At 43.1% G+C, this 15,341-nt stretch overlaps 1 protein-coding gene across 1 annotated transcript; it reads left to right on the top strand.

Moving 5' to 3' along the window:
- Positions 1-6,244: 6,244 nt before the first annotated feature.
- Positions 6,245-14,814, top strand: LOC311311591 (uncharacterized protein; the record flags this gene model as incomplete). Its single annotated transcript, XM_084441341.1, has 15 exons — positions 6,245-6,252; positions 6,800-6,853; positions 7,490-7,541; positions 10,873-10,993; positions 11,186-11,293; positions 11,792-11,911; positions 12,227-12,337; positions 12,536-12,706; positions 12,799-12,878; positions 13,169-13,336; positions 13,441-13,553; positions 13,770-13,878; positions 13,980-14,078; positions 14,318-14,489; positions 14,681-14,814. 15 exons carry the CDS (start codon positions 6,245-6,247, stop codon positions 14,812-14,814), a joined length of 1,620 nt encoding a protein of 539 aa, XP_084297467.1.
- Positions 14,815-15,341: the final 527 nt, after the last annotated feature.

The raw sequence follows: 15,341 nt of genomic DNA, 5'->3' as shown, positions 1-15,341 counted from the left end.
CAAACCTACATTTTGGTGTAGCCCAAGGGAGCTGTCTTGGTCCTTTTTACTGTATGTACTTTTATTACTGATGCTGAGAACATAAAAAATTGCTCATCTATCACACTACACTCTCTCACACACAGACACGCACACACACATACATACACACATACACTCACCACACTCCATTCTGTATATATTATGTAAATTGCATTTGTTCCTCCCTTTTTAATCGTATATTGTATTTTGTAGATTGCACTGTATTTTGTATTGCATTTGCACTGTCACGTCTTTGCACTGTCCTGCCCTGCACCCTGTCCCACGGTATGTCGTCTGCAACAGCATATACCATTACCCTAGTCAAACTCCTAGTATGTGTGAACCATATACATGGCTAATAAAATTGATCTTGAATCTTGAATGTAACATCATTAGTCAACGTAATGCTAATTTCCATAGCTACTGTATCCAGATGATACCCAACTTGAAATTTATTTTGAGCCAACAAACCCAGACAGCCTTTGCTTCCTGGCTGCGTGTTGGCCTCCATAAATCAGTGGATGAGTGACAACGTTCTAAATCTGAATGAGGATAAAACAGAGATACATTTATTTGGACCAACATTTTTGTGCGTGGCTGTATGCCAGCGCACCCTAGATAACGTTTGTCGGGTTTTCCCTCCCTCTGTTCCGTTGTTGACCTGCATTTCTATGTTGCAAACACAAGAGGCAGTGGTCCCAGCACACCAAAATAAATACACTATGACATCCCGCACTTACAAGTTTCTTGCTGCCTGCATTGTTGTTTGTTTTAAAACAGTGTTGCACATTTAGCAGCACACTTCATTCATGTCCAAATTCCGTCTTGACTCTGAGAGCGAACGTTGCTAGTCATATGACAGCTGGCATCTGAAATGGTAGCACAGCACCCTCTACTGATGTATTTGACAGTTGTTTTCCATCACATCCCAGTTGAGTTATCCTGCTATCAGACAGAATTGTCAACTCATTACACTCCATTGAGAACTTCAATTTAGAATCAACAAACTTTTAGTGGGCGGACTCGAATGTGTAAATATATTTCAGAACTAATTATATGCCAATATTAAATCAATTTGATGCATTGAAATCTCCAAATTCGCATTGCCAATGAATATTACGCTATTAGAAAACACTATTAACACAACATCCGGTTTCTATACGAATACAGATAATTATGTTGATTGAAAAGATACAGATACAGATAATGACGTCTCGGCACATCCCAAGATAGCACATCCCCAACTATTTTATCAAGTGTGCAGCTAGAGAGCTTGAGGGATAGGCTACTGTACCATCGTTGATATATTGTTACATAATACGTTTTTTTTTTTTTTTTTTATAATAATAATACAAATAACAGAAAATAATGTTTTTCCTTCTTAAAAGCTATTTAATAGAATTCTAAAGGTCGGCTGAAGCCGGCTGATTGAGTCTCAAGAGATTCAACTTGTCCAATTGCAAGCAACAAGTTTTAGAAGGTACCATAATGTCAGGGCCATTGTTACAATTTTCTAACCAATCAGCGACTGAACAATTTGTGCCCGTATGCTGGCGCGAGCGCGTGTCAGGCTCTCTGGGTTCACGCGAGGGCTAGTAGGCTACCGGTTCGTAACCAGTAACGGCTAGTTCACGTTAACGAGAGGCTACAGTACATTGATTTTAGAACAGAAAAGGTAGACGATCACGGAATAGACTAAACAAATGCGGACAAAATAAAATAATAATGAATTACTGGATTTGCAGATTTCATAATCTGTTAAGATTGTGAAAGTCTTCTAGTGTATCCGAGGCACGATGTCCGCTTGGGTTGCCAGATTTCCAAATCATGTCCAGCCCATTACATCAACGGCTATTTGACCATTACACAAGCTATCTGGAGGAAATATACATCAACCAATATATCAAACGTTAGCTTGTTAACATGTCAACAAATTACCAATGATTCTGCCATCCCGGGTTATGATCTGTTAAAATGACAAGTCGTAAACGAGGAGGAGGCGATCCCATTCATTTCAATGACGGCCGACCTGAAAGTTTTGATTCCTGGCACCAATCGGCTTGCACGCGCTACACAGTGACGTAATGTCTCTTCCTTCTTTTTAGATTCCTTGTGCTGGAAAAGGAAATAGGTTGAGTGACAAGAGCAGTTGTTATGGAAACGATAAATGGTCTCCGCTCATTGCTTTGGTGTGAACAGTTCAGTTTTAGAATGTTGCAAAGCACAGTTTTGGGTTACTGTTGCAGTCTCGTTGCAAATCTTGTATGTGAACTGGGCTTTATGTTTGAGTGCCTTACGTGCCTTAAGTCTGCTGCACTAACGATTGTGCCACTTGGGCAGCGGTATTTGGGTGTTCCTTGAATCACATAAATGTATCATGCATTGGCCAATACGGGTTGAAATGAAATAGTCCTCACTGGTTTAGAGCTATTTATTGATTGTCTATTTAATGTCTACTCTGACATTGAAAATAGGGGTTGAAAATTAGGGATTTCTGAGTTTCCAGGTTTGAATCTAAAGTGCAATCAGTTGTTAAAATGATATCCCCTCCAATAACCAATTTTATGTAGGCTACTGTCTCTGCTGTAGCTAATCCAAAAAAGCAGTTTGCAATTCAAACTTGGTCAAACTGAGAAACATAGCCTGCATTATAAGTAACCGCAACCAGCTTGTCAGAGAAGCCTAACCTCCAACACTGTAGCAGTTTTCTGAACCTGTAGTAGTTCTCTACTGCCCCTCGTGGTTGTAAGTTGTAATATTGTTTTACCGCCGCTGCCACTGTCGTTGTTGCTCCCACCATGCGGTAGGACAAAGTATTGCAGTTTGCATGACTTTTATATCCTATCAACCACAAAAAGCACTTAGATATGCTGGTCTTTTAAAACATACCTCAACTGGAAAGCTTTTAGCTAGAGTCTGTCTTTATTTTGATGTTGTTGTTTTTTTGTTTTTTTTTATTATGTTATTTAATCTTGATGTTATAAACAGTATTTCCATTGAAACTTGTATTTATTTTGTTCCTGACATATTTATCTGTTCTCGTTTCATTGCTTCAAATGTAAAGCACTTTGGGCTGCATTTAACAGTAGCCTATATATGAAAGGTGCTAAACAAATAAAGTATTATTATTATTATTATTATTATTAGTAGTAGTAGTAGTAGTAGTAGTAGTAGTAATAGTAGTAGTAGTAGTAGTAGTATTCATAAACTGTAAGCCAAATATTTACTGACATTTTGATATCATACTGTATGACAGTGTCCCAAATACCACCACTATTGCTATGTTTATCACCACCCTATAACTAGTTTCTGTTTGCGCAGCTTCAGTATGCCTCTCTCTGTTTCCGTCACCTTCTCGCTCTCTCTCGCTCTCTCTTCCTCTCACTGAAGGTGTCACGTCAGGACACTGTTCTCTGGTAACAGCGCTCTCTATCTCTCTCTCCCTCCCTATCACTCTCTATCAATCTCTCTCTCTCTCTCTGACGGACTGGCTGGCTGCTTCTCAGCTCTCCCCCAGTAAGCTGCAGGGCGGGCTGACCCTTCACACAGCTATCTGTGGAATGGAGAGGGATGGACGGTTCACACTGCTCTGCCACTGCTCTGCCAGACTGATGAAGCAAGCTGTTCCTGCACTGTCTGCTGAGGTCTGCAGCCAGAGGCTGCTACTATCTTTCTTACTACCTTTACGAGGGCTGACGGGCTTACATGGCATTACAAGGCTGATGATGATGATGATGATAATGATTCATCCAGACTGATATTGGTGTCCTGTACTTACTACTGTACACTACAAGCCAGCCTCTGAAGCCATGTTTTCTATATACTGTAGGCACTTTGTGATCCAATTGCGCCTATTATAGTAGGCTGTGACCTCATCTCTCCAACATGCCTGGCTGTCAAAACTTTAAACTGGCTCATACATTATGCTAGAGCTGATTGTCAGATAATGTGCCTTGCAAACCATACTGTTTTTTTACTCTGCGCTGTAATGATGTGTAATGGCTGTACCTGTGTGTTAGTGTGTGTGTGTATGTGTTTGTGTTTGTTTTGCTTGTGTGTGTATTGCTTAAGTGAGTGTGTATGTGTGTGTGCTGCATGTGTGTGTTAAATCTACGAGCCTAATGGTCTTTGTGGCGCCACTATGTCAGAGGAGACCCCTCCAATGAGAACATCCATTAACGGCAAGGGCCTCTCACACACTCACACACACACACACACACACACACACAATTACATCACATTGACTCTTAGCTTAGGTCAACATGTGTTCTGAGAAAAGGACTCTTGACACAATCAGGCTTTTCAGCTACAGTAGGCCAATCTTTAGCTAATTTGACAGGATTGCATCAACACGTCATCATTATGTACAAAATCACAAGAGTACAACAATCAATAAATAATAAATTGTTACCAATAATAGGCTACTGTTAAAATAGCTATAATCTAGTAGTCTATAGGCTACTATACTATAGCCCACCTGTATAGCAGAGGTTTGAGTTTACTGTTTCCAAAACCTCTCATCCCACCTTAGCTGCTGTTCTGTACTGTGCCTGACTCTGTCTGGCTGTGAGCATACTAGGATACATGCTATACTAGGATACAAGCTATACTAGGATACATGCTATACTAGGATACATGCTATACTAGGATACAAGCTTATTCCATTTATTCCCAAGGGGCTAGTTTAGATCCAGAATACCATTCCATTTATAGTGAATCCTGTAATTGCCCTCTCTTTAACCCCCCCCCCCCCCCCCCCAACACCACCTCTCTCTCCCTGTCTCCCCTTCTCACTCTCCCTCTCTCTGTCTCCCCTTCTCACTCTCCCTCTCTCTGTCTCCCCTTCTCACTCTCCCTCTCTCTCTCCCCTTCTCACTCTCCCTCTCTCTCTAAACAGGCCTCCCCGAGGGCTGGGTTCATCTAACCCAGATTTTCCTGTTTCGTCCTCATTGTTTGTCTTTCCTGTGATACGGGACTCTGTGTATGATTCACCAGGGGCAACAGCGCGTTGCAGTGAGTTCATGTCCTCACCGTGCTGCTTCAGCAGTAGCCTACGACCGTCCGGCACTGAAATATCATCATCATTCTGCTACTACTCAGGTCACCGCCTGCAGAGCAAACTAACTTTTGTGTACTTAACATAATTTCCCCCGGTCTGCTGTTTATACAAGTATTTGAATGGTCCCCTTTGCCTTCACTTGAGCAACGTGTTTTCACTCCCTTCTGTTTTGTTGTTGCGGCTGTTGATTCAGCTTGTATTGGCCTGCCCCCTATCATATTACAAGTCGTGGCTACAGCATTATTTACTGCAACGAAACATAGGATAGGGTACTCATACAGCATAAGCACGAAACAAACAACACGCACGCGTCTCGTCTCTTACCTTGATAAAGGCTCTCTGTCTCTTTAAGATCCTGACGCCCTCTCCCCGACTCCCCCAGGTCATCGACCTTCCTTAGGCTGTCTGCCAAGTGCCATGTTACTGTCAAGCATTTACAGAAATGCCAGCAAAGCTATTAGTCTAGACTCTTTTCAACAGTCAACAGGCCGACCAGTGTGAGAGAGGAAAAAGGGGAGAGAAGGAGGAGGAGGGGGTCCTCTTATTTATAAAACAACCCCACACAGTGATTTATTGTCCTCTCTCAAATACAAGTGCAGATGTCGGCTTCTGTACACTACGGTTCCATTGCAGGAGTTCTGAGAATGTTCTTCTCAGTCTTACCCTGGCATCGCCAGGCCAATTTGCAAATGCAAATAAAACGTGAGCTCGCAGATTCGTCTGGTTCCCAGGCTAGCTCGGTCTGTCGGCACGGCAGTGACAGAACCAGCCACTTCTCAATTTGCTTCCGCAACAGCAGCTTGACAATCTCACTATCACACTATCTCACTATCACAAGAACCATAATGTCTCCCTGCTTCAACCGAAACGAGCAATAAGCTACACATTTTAGACGTGTAGTCTATGATGACAAAAAATAAATAAATAATTGGAGTAAAATTCCCTCCTAAAAGTGTGCCCCCTCGTGCTTGGATTTGCCTCGTGCGCCAGTGCGCTGGTCTTTAGAGACACAGCAGCACCTTGTGGTTGACAGACGGAACCACAGACTTTCCCAACGTCTCACCGGCCGCATACCGGGATAATAAGCTCCCGGGTTTTGTGACGGCTCCCCCAACGCTTGCCTCTCCTTCAAGTTCTATTACGAATTCGTAACGTTGCACAACCATGGCCTGGTAAGGACACCTCATGAAGAGAGGCTGGATGAGCTCACACTTTTTCTATGATAAAGGCAGGAGAGGCCTCTCCACACAGATGGTGTGGGGCTGATTAAAGTAGTAAGCCTCGGTGAGGTGGGGGTGGGGAGGTTGGGTTGGTGTCAGTGGGGGGTAGGAGGGGGGGCATCAGCAGGGGATGTTGGGGGGGGGGGGGCTGCAAGGTGTCGGCAGGGTGGTGCAGTGGTTGTTGGATGGATTGGGGTGGCGGGAAATCCTATTAGCAGGCCGGTCATGTGACCTTGATCCGAGAGCGACAGAAAGGAGCCAGGCTGAGATTGGAGGACTAGCAGGAGTGCGTGCATCCTCGATAGCACTGCATCTACTGACCAGCACTGCTCAGAGCCAAGCACAGGTACGTTGGTGTGTGTGTATGTGTGTGTGTGTGTGTCTTTTGGGGTTTCTTCATACGTCCACCACCTGTTTGCATGCAAGCTCATAGAAAAACAAGCATGCAGAATTGTATACTCCTTGTGAGGCTCCAACTCTGAATGCGTCTCTCTACCAGGAGACCCATGCCTCTCCAGAAGGAAGCCCTCAGGGAAGTCTGGACGGATGACAGGTATTATATAATTATATAATATTCGTATCATATAGGCTAGGCTACAGTAGATGAGTCCCTAAGCCTCCTGGGCCTCGTAGACCTCCGCCCCAGTGATCGGGACCAGGGTTTCAGGACAGGAGCGCGTGCTGACGATCTCCTCGCCCCTGGTTCCTGCCTCTCCGTCTGACCGTTACCTGAGATGCCTCGCTCTTTTCTCACTGGCTAATAATACCACGCCCGGCCCTGCCCTGTTTCCTGTGTGCGCTGGTCAAGTGAGGCTAAACCAATAAGCAGCGGGGCCTAGGAAAGTTCTGCGCTCCCAATAGCGGGCGGGACTGCGCAAAGATACGCTCTGTTTGATCTGACGATTCAAACACGTAGAAAAGAAGGACGGCTCTGTGTCCACAGACCGCTTTGAACGTTTCCTACCGTCAGGACTCTTTGAATGGAGGAAGTCCTATAGGAAGTGACATCTCAACTGGTTCCAGAAGAACGCGCTCTGATACGCTGTCATGAACTCCCAACAGGGAGGCTTAGATGCAAACAATCATTAGCCTATTTGAAAGGCAATAGAGGTTCCTAACTCAGAATGTCACTTGTTGGGAGCAACAAAAATGATTGAGTAACAAAATACTATTTTTAAAATTTGTTCAGGCTTCAGAATGAGTCTTCAGATGACGATGCCACAGCCCTAGAACAGATGCAGGTAATCAGATGTGTGTGTGTGTGTCTGTGTGTGTTGTCCTGTGACGATGTCAAAGAAAGTTCCCACTTATTATCTTAGCTTGCACATAAAACACTTTTATTTGCAAAGTTTCAGTCTTTTGACCTTCGTCAGGATTGTGCGGGAACTTTTTTTTATACTTACGCCTATGTTTCTATATGCACCTGCCATGTAACTCAGGTGTGCTAGACATCAGTCCTAGTGTGTGTGTGTGAGTCTTCAGTACCTCAGGATTACACACTCCTCACCCTTCACGCATGCCTAGGTTGTTTCCTCCTGCTGACGTGTCTCTGCACAGCAGATGGCTTCACACATAAATCCTATTAACAACTTTCTGCTGATGGTACACACTGAGTAGCAGGCTTCTCACTCTATCATTATCTCCAGTGAATAGCCTCTTGTAAAGAAGAAGCTGGTAGTTTGTTAAAGGCGAAGTCGCTAGCGGGGCAGGCCATGTCTACAGAGAAGGTAAATGTGTGGGAATAAGGACTTTCTTTGCAAAGTCGGTTTGTAATGTTTGTAATAACGAGGATAGTGCTGAAAGGATACTGGAAAGAAATGATAAAAGGGATGGCACTCTGGTGTATACTATAGGTTTTATTTTAGGTTATGTTTTTGTTTGTGTTTGTTGTTGCTGTTGTTGTTGTTGATAATGATGATTCAGCTATTGTGATATAACATCTACACTAGGCCTATGTTATGTAAGGGTTCTAAATATATAATGTAGGCTATCTGAAGTCAGATGGGATAGGATGATTATTTATTACAGCAAGGTTGGAGCAACATTTTACAGTATTGTTGCAATGGTATTAATTTTTTTTAAAAATTTTTTTTTTGGGGGGGGGGGTGTCTCATAGAAAATGTGGTGCCTTTTTAACAACTACCTAACATCATGTGCAGAAATTGCACTTGAGATCAAAGGATCTTTCTCCTGGTGCAGAGATACATCTACTCCACTATGACTGATTTTGCAGAAGGGAACAATTCAGAAGTTTAAAAGTGAGGTAATTGGCCTCAATGTGGCTGCCAAGAGCTTCTAGGATTCAGGTAAAGTAGTGAAGGTTACTCAACACATTTGTTGGCATGGTACCAGATACTACGTAGAGCAGAACTGCCATACAGTAATAGCACACAGATCGGCAGGCCATCCCCATGACGGTTTCCACCTTTTTAGCATTTTGCAAGGCTTACTACAGCTCTCTCGGTATTGTTCTTTCTTCTAATGCATGCAAGGCCAGAGCCCACTGATTACCAGAGAGCAGTTATTTTGGTACAACCAGAACAAAGCGTGAAATATAATTTCCCCAGCGAAACTGTGTACTTACAGTATACTACAGAATACAATGACTACAAAGAACAAATCAGCATTATTGTCTTAATGATGACAACCATGTGTGTCATTAACCATCATGTATATCCAGTTACAGGCGTCACCGTAGGCTATGACAGCCCGCAGATGTCAGTCTTTCCAAACAAACAAAAACAAAAACAGACCACCAACAATGGTCAGGATCCTCACAAAATGGATGCCATATTGTTCCACAAAACTCTGTATAGGCAAATGTGTACGAAACAGCACCAGACTGAGCAGGTGAGGACAGAAATAGCCATGGTTGGGGTGTGTAATAGGATTATGTCCTTCCTCTCCTTCGCACTGCCAGTGATCAAAGGCCCAGGAACACATTGACCTCCTTCTTAGTGGCATGGAGACCTGTGTAGAGGCTTCTGGTCAGTCAATGTCCAGAAGCCACCCATGAGCGGGGTAGCTGGAGAGCCTGACATAATCCAGACTGGCCTTCATTACAGTGGGGGGAGTCGTCCTCCACTGATGCCTGGGACAATGCGGGGAGTATGGCAGACTGGGAACTACTGTAGGGATGCCTGGAGGCGCAAGGCGATTTGAGCAGGATTTGTAGTTTCTGGAGCAGCAGACACCATCACAAAAAAGGTAGCCAATTAGTAGAATGTTAACTTGAGGTTGCCGATATTGCAACAAAGTAAAAAGATGAGACAGACGTGTCTTCAATAATGTGCATGCTTTATCAAAATACAAGCATGTGACACATTGATAACTTGCAGGAAAGTTTTATCAGCTTGTATCAATTGTATTTATTTTAATCTCAAATAAATATGCATATTTTTTAATGATCAGAGCAGAGGCTAGATAACACTTTACAAAAGCCACATTAAGACACGCAAAGTACCTGTACTTTAAAGGCGCTATATGAATATCCGAGAGTCCAAGCCCTGTCAAGGGTTCTGAAATCGACAAGTGTGCCCATTAAAGGTCTGTAGGCATTACACATAGCCTAACATTTACTCCTCCACTTTATATCACAGCCAGTAGCCTATAACACATTCAAATCTACTACAAATCAAAACTAAATAGTCTACAGTGAAAGGCGCACCATCCTTTTTTCAGACATGTCCAAACAAACATATGATCTCTAAAATAAATATTGAACCAATGCAGCTCATTTGAATAGGAAAGTAGTGCAGCGGTTCTTTGCGTGAGCAAACCTCTAGATGTTGAAATCCATCTGTCTTCAATGTTAAGCATGGAGAGGGCGTTCTGTCGCTGATGTTGTCCTGTTGTGTTTCTAATGAGTGTCTTAATTCTCTTCAATGTCGAAACGTTTCTGAGAGATATTTTAATGCCTTTGAATCCAGCCTACCCAATCAGAGTCTCCACTACCAAAAAGCATAGCTAAGCCTATCGCTCTGGTCCAGGGCACGGATCTCTTAGGCCTGTCAGGAACCGTTCTTTTCTCTTCAGTATCTCTTAAGTATCTGCAGATACTAGGCTATTATTGCAACATGGTTGAGATTTAATGTTGAGTCTTGACATCTTGAGTTCAAAAATGTCCTTGCAGCAAATAATTAAGTTTTTAGTTAAAACTCCTTTTTTTGGGATGTGGGGGTGTCTCAGTGATGATGAGATTTGTATGTTTAATTCATCACTTGTTTTTGAGAGTCAGGCTGGAAATGTGTCATAAGAGAAGGGCCTATTACCTAATGTGGCCTGTTTGTGCGCCATTTGACTCTCTTCTTTCTTTATACCCTCGGCTTGCGTTCTCTACTGTGTTTTAAATGGTAAGTCTTGACTTGGTGTCACACCTTCCTAGAGTAGTGGATATATTGATATATCTGCAGATACTCACCGATACATCTCATCACTACACTCTGTATGTCTTATGTATCTTGCCCCTAACTGAGTGACAAATTAGTGTCCTAGTGACCTAACCTTCCTGTAGTTTCTATACATTTCTTATCCCTGACTCTTGTTCCTGTAGAACATAATTTGTAACCGAAGCCAAAGAAGAAGAAGGCAGAGTCTGTCCCAGACAAGACCAACGGTAGTGAAGCCAAGCCAAAGAAGACCAAGGCTAAGAAGAGCGAAGACCTGTCAGACGAGGAAAGTCCTACCACTCAAAGTAAGGGCTGCCCTGAAAAAATGCCCGATTGATCATCTTACAAAAACAAAAAAAATAATGTAGTGCATATCAAGAAACTCAAATTATCTTCTCAGTCGGGAGAATTATGTTAATCAAATCATTGTTTTTAAAGGTCTTGTGCAGTAGACTATAATCGAGTTTTCCTTTTTCCTTTTCCACAAACCTAATAAGACGGAAAGAAGGTAAAGAAAAAGAAACCAGAGAAGGAGAAAGACGAGCCACAAAAGGAAAAGCCAGAGCCCAAGAAGAAAACAAAGAGTGCTCCAAAGAAGAAGAAAAGTAAGTTCTGGGAAATTGTCAACAAACGATCCCACTTTATTGTGAAGGGCCCTCTCAATAATCTTTCTACACTCATCAACTATATTCTTTCAACAAACTATCAACTGCAACTCTGTTAATATGCAACAACTGGTTAGGGTTAGTGGATAGCTAGTCTCGCATAGCCAGAGCTATCTCCACACTTTGTTTTAGGCTGTGCCAGCGCTGGAGAAAGGTCTGGCTGGACTTATTACCATACCATACCAGGTTGTTGTTGTTTCACATAGTCTAGCTTGAATCTGATTGGGTCGACAGCAGCTGTCGGCCCAATCAGATTAAGTTCCGTTGCCACTGACAGTAATAAACAAATGACAAGGCTTATCCCCAAAACCTACATCCGTTGAGTCAGACTAGGGGATAGTTAGCTGGATAGTTTAGCATGTACACAATTTAGTATCTTTAAGGAGGGCCCTCAAAATAAAGTGTTAACCTGAAGCCTGTCTGGCTTTTCTACATCAGGTTCCGACGCAGACAATGATGATGATGATGATGAGGAAGAGACTCCACAGAAGAAGACCAAGAAAAAGACCACAAAGGAAAATGATAGCAAGGACAAAGAAAAGAAGTCCAAATCTAAAGGTGGGCTGATGTAGAAAAGCAATTCTCTCTGAATGGAGTTACTCAGGACAATAGGAGTAAGACCTGGCTTTGCCTTCAGTAAGAGGATTAGATACAAGATTTCATTATGTAATCGTGTGTGAGTGGAAACAGCTAATGCTGCTGGCTAAAACCGCCAACCAAGAACTTTCAACTGCCCATTTCCACCACCTACAGTATTATTTTTCTGTATTACGTTGGTTTCCCTAGATCAAACCCACTTGATTGTTTTATCCTGCTAATATCTCATTAATTCATGAGATAATTATATTGTCTACTGTTATATGTCACTGTCAGATGACAAAGACTCTGACGGCAAAGGGAAGTCTAAGACCAAGAAGAAGGAGCCAGCCTCCATGTTTCAGATAAATGGAGACTCCAAGTCAGACTCCAAGAGTAAAAAGAAAGGTGAGATCCTATGTACTGTAGCAGAGGTGGTTGGGATACATGTAAGCCCAATCGCCCCCCTTCAGACCACGAACTTAGGGATCTGGGAGAACTGGGCAAGATGCAGGGGAAACTATTGAAATACTATATCAATACCCAGATGCAGTAGAAATGACTGTTTTCATTTGATTTTAACTTGTTAAACACTTCTATAAGCAGGAGCCAAATCAGAGAGTGATGACAGTGAGCCCGAGACCAAGTCCAGCAAGACCAAGAAAAAGGCCAACGCCAACCCGGTATCTATGTTTCAGACAGGGGGAGACAAGGACAAGGGCAAAGACAAGGACAAAGACAAAGACAAAGACAAAGACAAGAAGACAAAGAAGAAAGGTACTGTAGGAGTTTGTAAGGACAGGTGATGGGAACATCTTCAATTCAGTGACAGTGTTTGATATTCTGTCCTGTCCTTTCTTGTGCCTCAGCCAAAGCAGAGGAGAGCGATAATTCAGAATCTGAAGTGACACAAAAGAAGAAAAAGGGTAAAGGAAAAAAGGGGAAAAAGGTAAGTTTACTCTAAGAACTATATTATATACTATATTCTTATACTATATGAAAATACAGCACCAGACTAATAATGTCTACCGTTTACTCTGATATGAAAATACAGCGCCAGATTCATAATGTCTATAGTTTACGCTGATATGAAAATACAGCGCCAGACTCAATTTTGTGCACCATTGTACTGTATGCCACGTTGTAGGATGTCTGTTCTGGGTCCCCACTGGCTTGCTTCAATTAAAACCTCCACTGGACACCCGTCTTTACCCCCGAGTCTTTTCATCCTGTGTCCAGGAGGAGAGACCTCCATCCCCTGAGATCGAGTTCGACAGCCTGGAGGAGTTTGTCCTGCAGCCGGCCCAGCAGGGAGTAACGGTCAAATGCAGAGTGACCCGGGACAAGAGAGGCATGGACAAAGGCCTCTACCCAACATATTACCTCCATCTGGACAATGATAAGAAGGTGAGGGACTGTTGGTGCTTAGGGATATTTTGCCCCAAAACAATTCTGAACAATATTTTGATGCATTTGATGAATATGAAATAATAGTTACTGTGTCTTCACAGGTCTTCCTACTGGCTGGAAGGAAACGGAAAAAAAGCACTACATCCAATTATCTCATCTCCATAGATCCCACTGATTTATCCAGAGGAGGTGAAAACTTTATTGGAAAGCTGAGGTACAGTGCATTGTAACATTTAGTGATTTATGGAAAGTATTGCAAAATATCCCCCTGTGATACTCCCCTAATAGTGTATTGCACTTGATTATTTCAAAATAGTTTAGTAATGACTTATGCTATTGAGTATTATATTTGGTATGGTATTTCAATAAGTAGCCAGTACCTCTCCTATGGTCACTCGTACAGTAAGGACTCCTGCTGTGCATCTTCCAGGTCCAACATGATGGGAACCAAGTTCACGGTGTTTGACAACGCCCTGAACCCTGACAGAGCTCTGCCAAACTTGTCCAACGCTCGCCAGGAACTAGCGGCCATCATTTACGTAAGTCACGCAAAGTTGGTATTCTGCACTAGACACGTATAAGATACATACCTCAGCAAACTGTAACTGAGACTTGGCTGATCAATCTCTTGTTTGTGCAGGAAACCAATGTCCTAGGGATGAAGGGTCCCAGACGGATGACTATCATCATCCCAGGGATGAACAAGGACAGTGAGAGAGTCCCCGTCCGACCTCGAACTGTGAGCATATAACTGTAAAAATATAACCTCTAGTATTAGACCTTGGGCTTTTATCCAAAGCGACAATAATTGCATTTAACATAGGTAGTCAGTGTACTACTACTCGCCAGAACTCACAAGTGCGTCTCCTTTCTAGACACTAATTAATTACTTCCTGCCTCTAGCTCATTACTGAACGTTGTGATTCAGTGACCAAACCTTACATAGCCAGGTGTGTCTTTACATATTTTTTATTCCAGGAAAATGATGGTCTACTGATCAAGCACCAGAACAGAAACCTGGACAATCTGATCGAGCTCCGCAACAAGACGCCAGTCTGGAACGAGGAGACGGCTTCTCACGTGCTGAACTTCAACGGCAGAGTCACCCAGGCCTCCATCAAGAACTTCCAGATCGTCCACAGCAAAGATGGTGAGCAGAGAAGCACATCCAAACACCAACCTCATTCTCTCTGTTATCTCACATTGTTACGGTTAAGGTAGTGTGAACAAGGAAAACCTTTTTAAAGTTCCTATCCAACAGAATGGTCTAATTTGTGAAATGTCAAATGCTACTATTTTCATGGAAAGTGAAATATGTTTTTGTACTCCTCTTTTTCGCAGTGGACTACATCGTGATGCAGTTTGGGCGAGTGGCTGACGATGTGTTCACTCTGGACTATAGCTACCCCATGTGCGCGGTGCAGGCCTTCGCCATTGCTCTCTCCAGCTTTGATGGCAAGATAGCCTGCGAGTAACAGGAAACCACCGACCCACGGTGCCTCGTCACGTTGCTGACGCTACTTCCTGGTCTACCGAACATCAAGTCTTTTACAAATACAGAGGAAGAACGCTCCCCAGTGGCACTTTAACTCATCTGTCCGCCGTGCGCGGGTGAATGGGGGGATGACTGCCCTGCAGGGTCAAAGGTCGCTGTACATGACAACTCATGGAGACCTGACGATATCGCTGTAGCTAGGTTTGTATGTCTGTCTGTATGTGTTTCAAGACAAATGACGATCATCGTAACTTTCCAGAGCACATGAGGCGGTCGTTATCCTATTAGGGACTGTGGATGTAAGCTGTGATGAGAGGAACAGAGACGCTGGTGCCGAACAAGGTCCTGCGTTGGAGGTTCGAGGATAAGGCTGTGCCAGAGCTGACTTCCTTTGTGATGACAGTTGAAGGGATAAGAATGAGAGTGCCACTGCAATGAGGATTCAACCCAAAGAGAAGACATCAGGGTTTAGTTTATTGTCCTCTGCTTGAGTGTACGAACGTTTAT

This window comes from Borostomias antarcticus (assembly GCF_949987555.1).
Source record: "Borostomias antarcticus genome assembly, chromosome: 7".
NCBI classification, from domain to species: domain Eukaryota; kingdom Metazoa; phylum Chordata; class Actinopteri; order Stomiiformes; family Stomiidae; genus Borostomias; species Borostomias antarcticus.
The sequence above is the reverse complement of the archived record's forward strand: the minus strand, read 5'-3'. Positions and strand labels throughout refer to the sequence as shown.